Source organism: Lissotriton vulgaris, chromosome 3_1 (genome assembly GCF_964263255.1).
Source record: "Lissotriton vulgaris chromosome 3_1, aLisVul1.2, whole genome shotgun sequence".
Classification (NCBI taxonomy): Eukaryota; Metazoa; Chordata; class Amphibia; order Caudata; family Salamandridae; genus Lissotriton; species Lissotriton vulgaris.
In genome coordinates, this window is record NC_141689.1 from 925,606,066 (window position 1) to 925,622,875 (window position 16,810).

Here is a 16,810-nt window from a genome sequence, read left to right on the forward strand (position 1 = left end):
CTCTGCACCTCTGGCAGTGGCTGAAACATCAATCATGGGCATTTGTATAGCCCGCTACTCACCCGGGAGGGTCTCAAGGCGCTCCCAGGGCGTGACCCTGGTGGTTCAACACCTGTCAGGTTCTCTGAACGCCAGGGCGGACTAACTCAGCCGCCGGTCCATGATGGATCACGAATGGCGTCATAACTCGGACGTGGCGCAAGGTCTCTTTCTGCAGTGGGGAGAGCCGTGGTTAGATCTATTCGCCACAGAAGAGAACGCGCAATGTCAGTTCTACGTGTTGGAATTTCCAAAGCCTCACTCGCTCGGAGACTCTTTTCGTCGCAAGTGGAGGTGCGGTCTGTTTCAAGCCTTTCCGCCTATACCACTTCTGCCCAGAGTGCTGAAGAAGATCAAGCGCGACCGGGCCAGAGTCATCCTTGTGGCTCCGGACTGGGCACGAAGGTACTGGTATCCCGAGCTACTCCGTATGTCAGTCGATTTCCCCCGGTTCGTCTGCCTCTTCAGGAGGACCTTCTGTCGCAGCAGCCGGGGACGGTCCTCCACCCGAACCTGTCCAGTCTCCACCTCCATGCTTGGAGATTGAGCGGCGACAGTTGAGGCCATTTGACTTGCCTCCTAAGTCTGTAATATCATTTGGCAGCCAGGCGTCCCGCCACAAAGTCGGTATACGCCTGCAGGTGGAACAGATTTGTGGCATGGTGCACAGCAAAGGCTGTGGATCCTCTCTCTGCCCCTCTTTCTGAGGTTCTTCTCTTACTTTTCTCTTGCCCAGCAGGGCTCTGCTCTGGGCACTATCAAGGGCTATCTTTCTGCTCTTTAAGCCTTTCTCAGGCTGCCTGATCAACCATCTTTGTTCAAGTCCCCTATTGTAACTCGTTTTCTGAAAGCATCGCACACACGTTTCCACCTGTTCCATTTGTGATGCCTCAGTGGGATTTGAACCTGGTTCTTACCAATCTGATGTGCGCTCCCTTTGAGCCACTTCACAACTGTCCTCTCTGCCTTCTTACTCTGAAGACTGCTTTCCTGGTTGCCATCACTTCCGCCAGGAGAGTGAGTGAGCTCCAGGCTCTTTCATCCAAACCTCCTTTCCTTTCTGTCCATCCGGACAAGGTTGTGTTGCGGACTAGGCCCTCTTTCCTGCCCTAGGTTGTATCGGCCTTCCACATCGGGCAGGCTATCACCTTGCCCACCTTCTTTCCGCCACCGCATCCCTCAAAGGAGCAAGAGCGGCTCCACCGTCTGGACCCAAAACGTGTGCTCTCGTTTTATCTGTATCGCACTCACCAGTTCCGGGTGGATGACCAACTCTTTGCTGGTTACGTGGGTGCTAAGAAGGGACGAGCAGTGCACAAGCGGACCATCTCTCGGTGTGTCGTCTTGTGGATCAAGGCTTGTTACTCCTTGGTGAAGGAGCCTCCTGTTGGGCTGAGGGCCTATTCCACTCGGGCCACGGCGGCTACCACTGCCCTGGGCCGGGGTGTCCCCTTGCAGGACATCTGTCAGGCAGCTACGTGGGCATCGCTGCACACGTTTGCGAGAAACTACTGCCTGGACAGCCAAGTCTGGAGGGATGGCTTCTTTGGCCGTTCCGTCCTCTAGGACTTTCTGGTGTGATTATTGGTTCGCAGACCCACCTCCGGGGTTGGTATTGCTGGGGTATCTATTCTAAGGTAAGGAATCTAATACTAACTGGTTTCTTTCAGATGAACGAGTTACTTACCTTCGGTAACGATATATCTGTAAGAAACAGTATATAGTATTAGATTCCTTACCGCCCCACCCATCCTCCCCGTTCTGCGAACCGATATCTAGGGTTAAGGTTATCCCCTTTCAGGGCCCTAGTTTCAATGGCACCAGTGTTGGTTTTTAACATGGCTCTGCGTTTCTGGCGCGGAAAAGCTGTTTCTAAGAACTGACGTCAGCCGCGGAGGCGACAACTAAGTACTCAGACGTCATCACGGCGCCCAAGACGCCGCCGACTGCCGCGGACGATGCCTACCGACGCGCAAGGGTACTGCTACGCAAAAATTTATGGATCCAGTCTGATGCCTGGGTATATTCTATGGTAAGGAATGTAATACTAACTACTGTTTCTTACAGATATATCGTTACCGAAGGTAAGTAACTTGTTCGTCAGGGTTTGTGCCTGTTAGCTGTCAAATTCCTTCAACGTGATTGCTCACAGGAGTATGATCTCTATACAATAAAAGTCTCTGGTTCAAACTTAGAATGAAGGAAATATCAGTGAAAGAAGACCGTGAGCTTCCACCTTCAAGCTCGGAGCCAAAACCGATTAATGCTAGTGTACCACTGGGTTTCATTATGTCCTTGGTGTGAAATCTACTTTCTAACCCTGGACGAATTGCTCCATCAGACATGTGCTTAGGACAAAACAGCTAGTTTTAATCCTCTTGAATTCACAAGCTAGTGGGGTCCTTATTCGATCAGTCAGGCTGACAGACTCTCACCATCACATTCTGATGGACGACCGCCAACGTTTTGCACCGGAGTCCTACCAAGACTGAGCTTGTGGTTACTAAAAATGACAGTGAGAACTAGAACGCATCCACGTGGTCTGTTTCCACTGACTCTTTGCCTCCTTGTAAAAATGTGTCCAATGTGGGGATCCTCTTTGGTTGTCAAGTATCAAGCCCCATGTGTCCAAGCTCTCTAGCAGGTGGTTTTCATAACTGCAACCACTTTTAGGAATACAGCTTCTTATTCAACCCCACTATCTTGTACCAGTAATTCATACGCTTCCCAGGTTTGACTGCGGGCTCTCTGGACAGCACCATGTTAACCCTATCATTCCAACACTCTACGGGCTCCCTGTGTGCCCTTTGAGGACGTGGTCACTGCCCACAGTGCCACTTACCAATCCGATCCTGAAATGGTGCCAACTTAAAGAGCAGTCATTAATTTTCAACTCCCATGTTCTCCTTTATCCTCCTAAAATAAGAGCGGCCACATTTGGTCCTTTTTTGGTTGCTGCATGAATTCTCCTTAAACACCACATCTTTAAAAGTTTACAAAAGTTAATTAACTACTCCTTTTAGCAAGTGCGAGGCTAGGCCAGCTGCAGCATTTTGTCTGTATTCTACATATCTGTTGTGTTTTAGCAGAGTACCAAAATGATTGTGTGTGTGCGCTTTATAAATAAAATGAATTTACCACAGTACTTGTACAATTCTCAGCTGGAAAATTTCCTCCACTGTTGTGTACATTTGAACTTGTCATAAGTTAAAACTTTTTTAGGAAACTTGCCAATCATGCTAGAGATCACATTGGAAAGGCAGTAATGTTCAAGAATAAACACCATGCAAGCATTCTGTGATTGGCCACACTTAGCATAAAGAAATAGCTGAAAATGAAATTTCTGTCGTATTGTACATAGATTTGTTCACACGTATTATGATATTAATTACCATTAAACATTATAAAATCTTCTCTGAATTTCCCATGCAGTGAGTGTTGCTACCAGCAAACCAGCCTACTTTGCCGAAAGATTCTTTTTAGCTATGAAGGTATTGTATTCACATTTTTATTCAGTTATGTTTATTAGTGATTGGTTTCTAAATGTGTATGCCTCTTTCTGATGGCTATAACAGAACAGCAAAATACACAAGATGATGGACTGAATTTTGTACAATGGCAAAACATTCACCCCCATTCACAGATCTGGGTTTAATCGATCATTATTTTGCTCACCAAGCCACCTCAGTTCAGACATTGCCATATGCAAATCAGTCTTGATCCTGTGCCTCATGGGAACAGTCCAGCCCGAATTGCCAAGTCTACAATAATGTTCAAACTATTTACCGATGATCCCATTACTCAGACCAATTTTCCTATTTTCTTTCATTACATGTGTGGCCTGTCTGCATCTTACCAGACATGACTTGCTCCCAAAGACCTTTACTCCAAAAGTAATCAATTAGAAGCTTCTCTCTTCCTCTCCTCTTCCTGTTTTATTCAAGCTAAAAGATGAATCCTATTCGTTTCATCTTAATCAAGTCTGCCTGAAACCGCAACAGGGAGAGCAGAATGAATGAAAATGGAAGATTTGACTCATTGAAATTACCTCTTCATCAACGTACTCATTTAAGTTCTTACCTGTGAGGTATACCAAAGTGAAAAACCGGATGGCTTGCGAAGCAATGTCCAAAATGTAATATAATCTTGCACAAATCGTATTTTACATATTCGGGCATCGTAGGGAGAACATTTGAACTAAAAACCATCCGGTAAGTCCAAATCATGAGCAAGTCGATAATTAATCACAAGTGTTTAAAATGGTCTCCTTGGTGGCTGCCCTCACGTTTCTGAAAGTGAATTTCTACTCCAGCTGTCAGTCCCCTAGTGAATCTTATTTGAATTCTCTGAGGACAACGGACTCAAACCTGACGTGGTAATGAAATCAAAGACCTGACCCACTCACATAGTCTGGGTTGAAGGTTACCACCCCTGTTCACTGGACAAAGTTTAAACATCAAATCGGTTTAAAAGTATTTTAGCAAAGAGTCACAATTTAGAATAATACTCCAGGATTCTCTAAAAGCTTTAATTAGTCCATTGAGCCCAGCCTGAGGGATCTTTAAACCCGAAATTGAAGCCTTTCTGCCAAAAAATCTAAATATAGATGGTCTCTTACAGGATCTACCCCCTTTCTTCATGTCCAGTCAACATGTTGCAATGATGAAAGTAAATAATTCAAAGTGGAGCTATAGCTGGGAGCCTGATCCACAAAAGCCTGCTCCTTAGACCTTTTCTCCTCACGCCTGCTTGTTCAGTCCCCTTGCCTCAAAGTTTCCTGAATAACCGGTAGGCTGAGAAGAGAAGGGACTGTAGGAGGCATGGTCTCCTGGCTTGACTTTATGAAAACCTAAAGAGGATACAAAGATGATCGGCATTATGAAAGAGCAGCCAGAATGACACACTCTCACTTGAATCAGAAATGTTAAAACTGGAGATAACAGGGGAAATACAAATGGGAGACCTAGAGGTCACAGACTTCAATGAGCATCTGTCCCGCAGGCACCATTTTCCTTTCTATCAGAACCTTGGAGGAAGAGTTTATCTGTGTTGCAAAAAGATCGAACATCGAAACTCCCTACATCTCAGAGATGAGAAAGCACCTCCAAATTTACAGTTGCTGAAAGAACAGGACCGTTCGAGGCATGTGGGCTGCTAAATTCATATCTAGTGCATAGATCGCCACCTAGTGTTGGGTCCGGATGATTGCACCTTGTTGTCCTGGAAGAGTCTTCGAAGTATCACGAGATAGGTGGCTCCTCCCCTGGACTACAGTGCGCATGGGCATCGACTCCATCCCCAGATTGTTTTTTTCCGCCATTGGGTTCAGATGTGATTTCGACGTCTCCTGTTCGGAATCGATAAAACAACTTCTTAAAGGCCAAAAGGCTTTCCTTACTTCGTTGGTATTGTTCGCGTTCGGTCTCGTGTATACTCCGGCTCGTCGAGTCGTATATCGGAGGAGTCGGGTGACTCTTCGGTCATCGAGGCTCTGTCGACGCAGCAAGACCCGACGATTCTACAATGGAACGGAGTCCGTTCAAGTACTGCCCTGTGTGTGGTTCTAAGTACCCACACATCGACTTGCAACAAGTGCTTATCGCCGGACCACGACAAGGCCGGCTGTATGGCCTGTTCCAGGTTTCGATCGAAGAAGACGATCAAGCTTCGGCGCGTGGCGCGCCTCGAGGCCCAGCGATCGGCACCGGCACCAGTGGACATCTTTGACAGCCCCGACGCAGGCAAGCAAGATCTTACCCTGCAGATTTCACCTCCATCGGCGGAGGTCGAGGCCGACTACGGAGAGGACCAAGACCTCGAGGAAGACGTCGAGGAGGTAGGGGACGACTAAGAACCTTTTGGGGCCGTGGAAGATAGCTCGGAGGATGAGCTATGCCCCGAACAAACTATTACAAAGGCTCAGGTCACGGGATCGCCACAAGGCCTTACCCACGACCCTACACCTCGCTCCTCGGCCCCGCCTCCTGGCCCGGCTACGGACACCTCTACGGAGCCGCCATTGCCTAAATCGAAACCGAAAGTGAAACCTTCGGGATCGACCAAATCTAAGATGGCCGACGCAGCGCCGAAACCGAAGACGCCATTGACGGCGTCGTCGTCGGAGCCCTCGAAGCCGAAGAAGGCTGTCGAACAGGCTAAAGTGCCTAAGGTGGTCAAGGAGCAAAGCTCGAAAGCAGTCGCCCAGCACTCCAGTAAGGTGGGCGAGTCTAAGTCGGCCGTCGAGCAGTCAGCGGTCAAGCCTACCGCATCTACAGGCAAACCGGCCGTCGAGGCCAAATCGGCAAAGGGCACCGAGCCAAAGTCTGGAGCCACAACGCTGAAGGGAAAGTCCGCCGATCCGAAGCCATCGACGTCGACGCATGGGGCCGTGGATGGTGGCGGACGCGCAGTTGTCGAGACTACGTCTGCGCCTCCAGCAAAGAACATGGATTCATCGACGCTCCAGTCTTCCCCTGGGGGTGGATCGAGGTCCTCAGTCGGGTCGACAAGACCGTCAGCTTCTTTTACAAAGCAAGTGGCAGACTCCCTCAAACTGATTCGGGAGAAAGAGCTGATGTCGGTGCCGAAGACGCCCTCGGTACCTACTCCGGTGGCGGCACCGAAGAAGACCTCCAAGCCGCTCCTCTTTACTCTGCCACCCAAAGTGGTGCCAAAGGCCTTTGCACCACGGTCGTTGCCTAAGGACTCAGAAGGGGTAGGGCATACTCAGCTCAGTCGCAGTTGAGTCGTCAACCCTTATTAGAAGAGCAGTCGGAACAGTATATTGATGCCGACACGGCAAATTGACGCTCTATAAGAGGAAGATTACTTCACAGCCTTTGGAGTCGTTTGTAATCCCTCTGAAAAAGAAAAGGCCAGCGCCAGAGACGCCGGAACTTGTTGAGCGCATTCCTCTGCATCCTGCAAGGAGCCCATCGCCTTCACCCACTTGCTCAGATGGAGATCTAGGTGATCAGGACGAGAAGTATACTTTTCCCAAAAACACAGACCCTGATGAGCAACAGGACTCGTGGTTAACCTCAGGTGATCAAGGGGACCAACAAGCTGTCCATGACCCACAAGCTTTTGGCGCAAAGCCTTCTCCTGCAGAAGATTCTGCGGCGTTCAATGCCTTAATTGAGAGGGCATCTGCAAACCATAAGGTGGAAATGCATGCTGACCCTGTGGTTGTGACTTTCTTTTTGACACTTTCTCTGCTGCTGAGAAAACCGTAAAAACACTTCCAATGCTTAAGGGTGTTCTTAAGCATGCCACAGACATTTTCAAGGAAACTACAAGGGCACGGGTTGTAAACCCTAGAATAGAAAAAAAATACAGACCGGCACCTGGGGACCCAACTTACATACGGGGCCAGTTGCCTCTGGACTCTTTGGTGGTCTCTAATGCTCGAAAAAGGGCGAACTCACAAACAACAGGTGAAGCTCCTCCCCCGGACAAAGAGTCTAAAGTGCTGGAGGCATCGGGGAAAAGGGTGGCAGCGCAGGCAGCCAACATCTGGCGCATATCCAACACACAAGCTCTGCTGGCCAGATATGACAGGGCACACTATGACACCTTAGAGCAGCTTTTACAACACCTTCCAGACGAGTTTAAAGAAGGAGCTGAGATGCTTATTCAAGAAGGCAAGCTCATCTCCAACGCTGCAATTAGATGTGTGCTCGACGTTGCGGATACGGCAGCAAGAGCGATAAATACTAGTGTGATGTTACGGCGTCAAGCATGGCTCCGCATCTCAGGGTTCAAGCCAGAGATACAGACTACTATCCTCAACCAGCCCGTTAATCCAGACAGACTATTTGGCCCTGAGGTGGACTCTACCCTCGATAAAATTTAAAAAGATACTGAGACGGCTAAATCCATGGGGGCACTTCAGTCTCAGCAATACAGAGGGAGCACTTTTCGTCGCTCAGGCACTCTGGGTGTTACCAGAGGACACTTGACACAACAGGCGCAATTCAGTCAAAGTGGGGCACAGTCCTCCTACACCAAACAGGGTAGAGGAGGTTACAGAGGAAACTACGCCAAGTGGCAGGGGCAGAGGCAACAACAGTTCCCGTTCCTCTGCCGCCAACAAACAGTGACTTCCTGTCACTGCCCCCCGACCATCCAACACCTGTCGGGGGAGACTCCAGCAGTTCCTGCCAGTCTGGAAGTCCATCACCACAGACAAGTGGATAAGGAAACTTATCCAGTTCGGCTATTGTTTGGAGTTAACGTCCACTCCACCCAACATACCCCCAAGACAACGTCCTATGTCTGCAGAGCACTTGCACTTATTGCAGCAAGAGGTTCTTGTGATGCTGCAAAAAGGCGCAATAGAGCTTGTGCCACTGGAGGAACAAGGCACAGGGGTTTACTCCCTGTACTTCTTAATCCCAAAGAAGGACGGCTCACTCAGACCCATTCTGGACCTACGCCCCCTCAACATGTATATTCTTTCAGAACACTTCCACATGTTAACTCTGCAGCAAGTTCTTCCACTGTTAAACCAGGGAGACTTCCTCGCAACCTTGGACCTCAAGGATGCTTATTTTCACGTACCACTCCATCCATCCCACAAAAAATACCTCCGGTTCACCATTCTAAACAGGCATTACCAGTTCAGGGTCCTACCCTTCGGTGTGACCACTGCTCCCAGAGTGTTCACAAAGTGTCTGGCAATGGTGGCGGCGCACCTCAGGAGACAGAACATACATGTCTACCCTTACCTGGACGACTGTCTCGTTCAAGCCAAGTCGCCACAGCAGTGCGCCGCAGACATGTCCCGCACTATTCACCTTCTTCACAGTCTGGGGTTTTCACTCAACTATCCAAAGTCGCACCTTCAGCCAGCCCATGTGCGGCAGTATTTGGGCGCGACTATAAATACTCTGGCTGCTACAGCTCAGCCGAACCCAGCGAGGATCAACAAAATCCAGTCGCTGATACAGAGGTTCAGACCGCAGCACTCACTCCCTGCGAGAGTGTTTATGCAGTTGATAGGCATGATGGCCTCCTGCATCTTCATAGTCCCGCACGCGAGGTTGCATATACGTCCGCTCCAGGAATGCTTGGCACGCCAGTGGACTCAGGCTCAAGGGCAGTTGAAGGACCTAGTGTTGGTGACTGGTCGGGCATACAACTCTCTGCATTGGTGGACTCCACACAACCTTTGCAAGGGCCGACCGTTCCAGGAGCATGTGCCACAAATTATCCTGACAACGGACGCATCTCTCCAGAGTTGGGGAGCGCATGTACTCCACTACACAGTGCAGGGGTTATGGTCGACACAGCAGAAGAAGATGCACATCAACTACTTAGAACTGATGGCAATCTTCATGGCACTGAAGTCCTTCAAAGTACATCTGTGCAACAAGGTCGTGTTGATCCGGACGGACAACATGACGGCAATGTACTATATCCAAAAGCAGGGAGGCACACACTCTCCACAGTTGTCTCATCTGGCTCAGGGCATGTGGAAGTGGGCCATTCAGAGGAACATCTTCCTCATGGCAGAACACCTCCCGGGCGTGGACAATCGGATGGCGGATCTGCTCAGCAGGTACAGCCACCAAATGCACGAGTGGGAGTTACATCCATCAGTACTCCACCCGTACTTCCAGCAGTGGGGTCATCCAGAGATGGACCTGTTTGCCACAAGGGAGAACGCAAAATGCCCAAGCTTCGCCGCCAGGTTCCCACACCCACAGTCGCAGGGCAATGCGATATGGATGAACTGGTCAGGCAAATTTGCTTACGCTTTTCCCCCAGCACCTCTCATACCGCTGGTGGCACGGAAGCTGATGCAACACTCAATGACACTCATCCTGGTTGCTCCAACGTGGGCACGCCAGCCATGGAACACCACGTATCTGGAACTCTCCGTGGTTCCGCATCAAAGGCTGCGCCTCACACCCAAGCTCTTGATGCAGAACCATGGCGACATTCAGCACCCAGATCCGCAACAGCTGAACCTAGCGATCTGGCTCCTGAGGTCTTAGAGTTTGGCTACCTTGATTTGCCCTCGGAATGCATGGACATCATCCGGGAGGCAAGAAGGCCAACAACCAGAGCTTGCTATGCAGCAAAATGGAAGCGGTTTGTCATTTACTGTACAGAACATCATATCAACCCGCTAGATGCATCCATTCCTAATATCATCTGCTATTTGTTACATCTTTATAAATGTAATCTGGCGTATGCTTCCATTCGGATACACTTATCCGCCATAGCGGCTTATCTCCAAAACAGGCAGCACCTCTCAGTTTTCAGGGTGCTTGCCATCCAAGCATTCCTGGAAGGGCTGAAACGAGTCACCCCTCCCCCACCCCCCCTCCCCCCAGGAACCCACCAGCTCCTGTGTGGAACCTCAATGTGGTCCTCACCAGGTTAATGGGACCACCGTTTGAGCCTCTACACTCCTGTGAGATTCAGTTCTTGACATGAAAAGTGGCTTTTCTCATTGCCATCACGTCGCTACGACGTGTTAGTGAGCTACAAGCGCTCACAATACAAGAGCCATTTATTCAAATTCATCCTAACAGGGTAGTGCTGCGCACTAACCCTAAGTTTCTCCCTAAGGTGGTGTCGCAGTTTCATGTCAATCAAACCATTGAACTACCCACATTCTTTCAAAACCCTGAAACAGTAGCAGAAATAATGCTCCACACGCTTGATGTCAAACGGGCATTACTGTACTACATTGACAGGACCAAAAGCTTTAGGAAGACACAACAGCTATTTGTTGCCTTCTCAGCCCAGCACAAAGGCAACCCCATGTCCAAGGCAGGAATAGCCAGGTGGATCGTTAAGTGTATTCAGATTAGCTACCACAAGGCTAAGCGCACTTTAACGGTCCACCCCAGGGCCCACTCCACACGCAAGTTAGGGGCCTCCATGGCTTTCCTATGTAATATTCCTTTGGAAGATATTTGTAGAGCAGCCACGTGGACTACACCACACACCTTTAGTAAACACTACTGTGTAGATGTGCATTCCAAACAGCAGGCAGCTGTAGGTCAGGCTGTTCTTAAAACTCTTTTTCAAACTTCTGCAGCTGGCACGGGCGGCCGCCGTTAATGGAGGGACTGCTATGTATTCTATGCACTAGATATGAATTTAGCAGCCCACATGCCTCGAACTGAATATGCTACTTACCAGTATGCATCTGTTCTTGGCATGTAGGGCTGCTAACATTCATATTGCCCGCCCTCCTCCCCGGCGCCCGTAGCGGCTGCAGGTAATTTCTTGCATTCAATCATTAGCATGGACATTATTTACACTATTTCACTCCATCTCTACACAATGGCTAAAAACAATCTGGGGATGGAGTCGATGCCCATGCGCACTGTAGTCCAGGGGAGGAGCCACCTATCTCGTGATACTTCGAAGACTCTTCCAGGACAACAAGGTGCAATCCTCCGGACTTAACACTAGGCGGGGATCTATGCACTAGATATGAATGTTAGCAGCCCTACATGCCAAGAACAGATGCATACTGGTAAGTAGCATATTCATTCCTGCATGGAAATTCTGAAACCCTCAAAATAAATCACTTCAAGGAAAATTGCAGTCTTCATTATCCAACAAAAAAACCTGGCTTCAGATCTCAGACAGAAGATTTTAATGTTACTCTTGTTTTTGTCGGGCTCTGTCATCATATTGTTTGCTCTGAGTACTGCCTTCCCTGCCAGATGAGGATAACCCCCAGCAAAGTGCGACAAATGGCTTCTAGTTTCTTCTATTTTGAAGAATTGCCTTTCTGGAGAAAATACTCTTCCTATGCAGTGCACGATCCTCCATTCTGTCTCTTTTCTTGCAGTGTACAGCTTTCACCTCGCATCCTACCTTTTTTCCCTGTTATCCCTCTAACCCTTCACTGCATCCCTTCACCTCTCCAATATTGAACCAGCCATTTAATTCCCACCCCCCTCCCACTTCACCCACGTCCCTGCTCCGCTGTTGCAGCCAGTCACATTATTATCTTTTTTTCCTCTACATTTTATTTTTGCCGGACTAGTCCTAACTTACAAAAACATGTGCAGTGGTGTACTCCCTATATATATTTTCATTTACCGGTGTAGTATTATGATGCATATGTGATGTCAACTTTGTGCTTTTCATCTATTTTGTAGACCTGCTTTGGGTATAGTTTCGCAGATGGCACTGAAAAGCAAGTTTTTTGGGGTTTTTTGACAATGCGTGAGTGGGTGATGCTTTGTGAGCTAATTTAACGTTTATCTGTACAGTACTTCAATGCTACTTCCTCACAGATGCTAATCTTTGCATATAATCAGGCTTGCATACTAGAAATTATTTATCTAAAGATGTCATGTATATGTGAAATTGCTGACACTTCCTGTGCAAGCACTCTGAAGCTACTTGATTTGTCTTCTGTAGTTCATGATGTAATATTAAAGGTTTGCTTTAACAAAGTATCCCAGCACCACTGATACTGAAAGGTAAGCAGGTGAGCCTACGTATTAGTGAACCCTCAAAGGTAGGCATACTAAAGTTGGGAGCATTGAAACCAACATTTGAGCTCGGAATTTAATGTACTTATTTTTTATGGTAAATGGTTTTTTTTATTATTATTTGATCCCGATTATTTTATTGAATCCAATATATAGAAGAGATTACTGCATTTGTGTCTGGAGTTTTTTGGGGTTTAGTGTTAATCTAGGTTTTTGTGAGCATATGCATGGTATGGAGTTTATGGGCAAATAGAACATGGGTTACAAATGTCACACCATTCTTCAATGTTCAGTGTGTTCTTTGTTCATGCAGGGCTCTGGAACACGCCACAAAGCACTGATTAGAAACCTTGTTTCTCGATCTGAGATTGACTTAACCGAGATCAAAGTTCATTACAGGCGAAAGTATGGCAAGACGCTCTACCAAGCTATTAAGGTATGTAACACACTAGACAAAAGTTAATGGGCCTGATTTAGACTTTGGGGGATGAGTACTCTGTCACAAACGTCACAGTTCTCCTGCCCGCTTGATTACAAGTGCATTTACAACCACCCGTTATAGAATTTCTCCAAAGTGCTTCTTCATTAGGACATCAAGAAAGACACTTGCCCTTTAATAATTAGAAATTCATCTTAAAAGTCTGGGACAGAAGTGATTGGAGAATGAACTGGGCATGGAACCAGGAAACGTTTCTTCTAATCGGGCTTCCATAGGTTACTGTTAACATTACTATGTAGTCCAGTATCAACATTACTTGAAAATTACTTATTGTTAAGCTCTACCTCACAAAAATATTGCACCATTTAACCTCTAGGGGTAAGCCTCTAATACGGGTGTGGCAAAATATGAGGCATGCTGCTGCCTGGTATTAAATGTTTTTGTTTTTTTTTGTAAAGTGGGCGCACAGTCCCAGTCTGATTTGCCCCCTCGAGAGGTGTACCTTGCATCAACCAGGACAGTGCTCCACGTTACATGCATACAATAGTGTTATCCTGCATGTGCCTCATAGCACCAGCAATCCACAATGAGCAACCATTCTCACCATTTGGGTTTCACTGCAGGTAGAGCTAGTCAGCCACTTGAGTAGTCAGTCAAGCTTTGCAACCCCATCTCCCCGCCATCCTACTTTGCACCTATACCATATGTGACTGCAGCCCTTTTTCGTGGGGGGGAGGGGGGTACAACGGGGATGGGCATTCTCCTTCCCTATGGAAGAGGGTGGACCAATTATATTTGACATACATAAGCTCCTTTTGTGGGAGGTTTTCAAATATATTGAATTATGTGACCACCAAATGCATTTTATAAGGCAAACTACAATGGCAGCCTAAACGTTTAGAAAGTATGGGCCAGATGTATCAATGTTTTTGCGACTCGCAAAGGCCGAAATTTTTGCAACTCGCAAACGGCCGATTTGCATTTTTTCAGATGTATGAAAAAATCGCAATTTAAGGAATCTCAATTATTTGCGATTCCTTATTTTGCAATAGCATTTAAGGAATCGCAAATTTTGCGATTCCTTAAATGATATGTATGACACATTTTGAAATTGCGATTTTGAGTTAAGAAATCGCAAATTACCACCAACTTGTACTTGGTGGTAATTTGCGATTTCTTTTAAAAATGCCCTATTTGGCATTTGTGAGGGTGGCATGTGACACACATACATGCCCATCGAGCATGTATGTGTGCCACATGCACACACATGTTGATTTCAGGGGTGCAGCAGGGTGTCTTTGAGACACCCCTGCACCCTTGAAATAATTCTCAAATTGCGATAAGCAAATTGCGAATTTGCCATTTGAGAATTATTGCACTATCATTCCTATGGGCCTCCTGGCCCATAGGAATGCATTGGAAATTAATCTTTATTTGCGAATTCGCAAAATGTGAATTCGCAAATAAATAGTGAATCGCTAAAAAATAGCGATTTTGTACATACATACCGTTTTGCGAATTCTAAATAGCGATTCGCAAAAAAAATACCTATTTAGGATTCGCAAAACGGAATCTTGATAATCTGGCCCAGACTACAAGACTCACATATTTGCACTTTTCCTTACAATAGCATCTTTAAGAAATCTCGCATATTTTTTAGCATGTCTATAGTAGATTACGGATATTTCCCACTTAACATTTTAACTTTTTCTTTTGCTACACAGGAAGAGAAATGCAAAGGCGACTATGAAACCATTCTGCTGGCACTTTGTGGAACCGATAACTAGATTACACATTCTTTTCCTGCGGTGCAAATATTACCATTAAGGGACATGGATATAATATTCTAAATTGTCCTACATCAAAAGATGGAGGTGATTCATTGGATCTGATCTATAATCCATACACAAGATGTGAAAGTAATGTTTTCATGCGGAGTTGAAGTAGAAAATTCTGAAACTTTCGCCCACAAAGTTAAACTTTCTACAAGGCAAAATCACAGCATCAAGAAGCCTGTTTGTATTCTGTTTATATAATCCTCATTAAAAACTTTTACAATATTTCTCTTTCCCTTTTTTCCAAGTAGTCTTGTTCATTAAAATTTCACAAGTCAAAGCAATGGTTTGTATAAAGATTATGCTGTCCCAAAACCCTTTTTGTATTGGTTTCTTCACAGTCCAGTTTTACTTTGGATGCCATTCAGCTGATGCAGAGCCCCTACTACAATAAAAATATTTTTCATAAAATCCAGCTCCTACTAGCCACCGATTACTAAACTGGTTTGCTCATTTTCCACTGGTCTCTTGATTTTCCATCTCACAAAAATAGAAGTGCAGTTTGGGGAAAAAGACTGGCCTTTTAGGGTGGTGTGGAGTGCAAAAAAACGATGGATTTAGGCCCAGATCTTTGTACTGGGGTGAATGTAAGACATTGTTCTGCATTCTGTCCATCAACTGTGTTTTTTGCAATTTTCACCCCGAGTGGTCTGGGTATGCTCCGACGTGAGTCCCAGGCTCTCCACATCACTGGAGTCAAGCTATCCAGGCTGAAGAAGGCTGATAGCCAGAAACCGGTCCTTGGATGCTTGATTCCGGTATAGGAAAGACATGGCTTGGTAGTTCGGGCTGGACTGTCCCCATGAGGCACAGGGTCAAGGCTGATTTGCATATAGCCAGTGTCTGACCTACGGTGGTGTGGAGTGCAAAAAAACTATGGATTTAGGCCCAGATCTTTGTACTGGGGTGAATGTAAGACATTGTTCTGCATTCTGTCCATCAACTGTGTTTTTTGTAATATATATTTCACCAGATTTTTCCCTAAGCCCATTCTTCACACTGTTCTGAAATGTCACAATTCGTTGGGGTTTCATAATGCAAGGAAACTGATGTAAGTGGCTTGAGCAGAGAGGGCCCTGCCGCCCAATCAGTGTGAAAATGAGTAATAATTAAGGAGATGGATAATACAGAACAGAAGTTCCAAATTGATGTGTATGTTGTGTTTTCTTTTGAAATCCACACAGGTGTTTTGCCATTCAGAGAGGTTGATATACAGATTGTCATTAACACTGGCTACTCGCAGGTCGCCAGGTTAATTCCTTCAAGATCAGTTTAGCTTGACAATGACCAGGAGTGCCAAGTACCACTGTAACTGCACTTTTTAGGTGCTGCTCTGTGACTTATTGTAAGGGGGCTTCAAAAAGCTGACCACGTGCTCGTGCGTGTGGCCTATTCCTTGTGGTTACCCGCACGGGCGCCATATGTTTTGAATTATCGTGCCCAGACACTGGCGTGATAATTCAAAACTTATGGTGGCCTGGTGTTCGCTCTCATGCGCTTATTTTTTTTTTGTTTTTGTTTTTTTACTTTTAACGCTGAATGTGGCACAGCTTCAAGGTCACCGCACTCGTTTGCTTTTTTTTTTTTATAACTTTAACACTGTGCATGGCGCCCGCTTCAAGGGCACTGTGCTAAGTGTTAAAGTAAAAAAGAAGCTGAGCGTGGTGTCCTTGAAGCGCCGCCACGCACAAATGCTTGTTTTATTAGGTCACTGCTTCCTCTTTCACAATGTACTGTAATGATGAAAGATGCGCAGTCAGGGTCTTGTAGTTCACGAAGTATATTTATTCTTGAAGTTACAAAGTAGATTCTAAGTTATAGGAAGATGGTAAGTCCTTTAGATGTCCCTTAAGTTGCCCAGGTTAATGCCCCACCAGGAGCAGCCTCCTGGCTGCTCAGCCATCCAGATCAACTGACACTCCACTCATACAAACACACTCCAACATTCTACATGACCTCATCACAAGCTGAGCAGGTAGGCAGAGAACTACTGAAAGGAGGGTGCAGCTGGTAAAAGGAAGACT

The 16,810-nt window shown here is 46.6% G+C and overlaps 1 protein-coding gene across 1 annotated transcript in view; it reads left to right on the forward strand.

Moving 5' to 3' along the window:
* Positions 1-15,011, forward strand: part of LOC147727223 (annexin A1-like) — a 137,914-nt gene extending 122,903 nt beyond the window's left edge. Inside the window, exons 11-13 of the mRNA XM_086961273.1 lie at positions 3,472-3,530; positions 12,826-12,948; positions 14,676-15,011. Of these exons, the coding sequence (XP_086817399.1) occupies positions 3,472-3,530; positions 12,826-12,948; positions 14,676-14,738 (245 nt within the window). The 3' untranslated portion in view covers positions 14,739-15,011. The remainder of the gene's footprint in view (positions 1-3,471; positions 3,531-12,825; positions 12,949-14,675) is intronic.
* Positions 15,012-16,810: the final 1,799 nt, after the last annotated feature.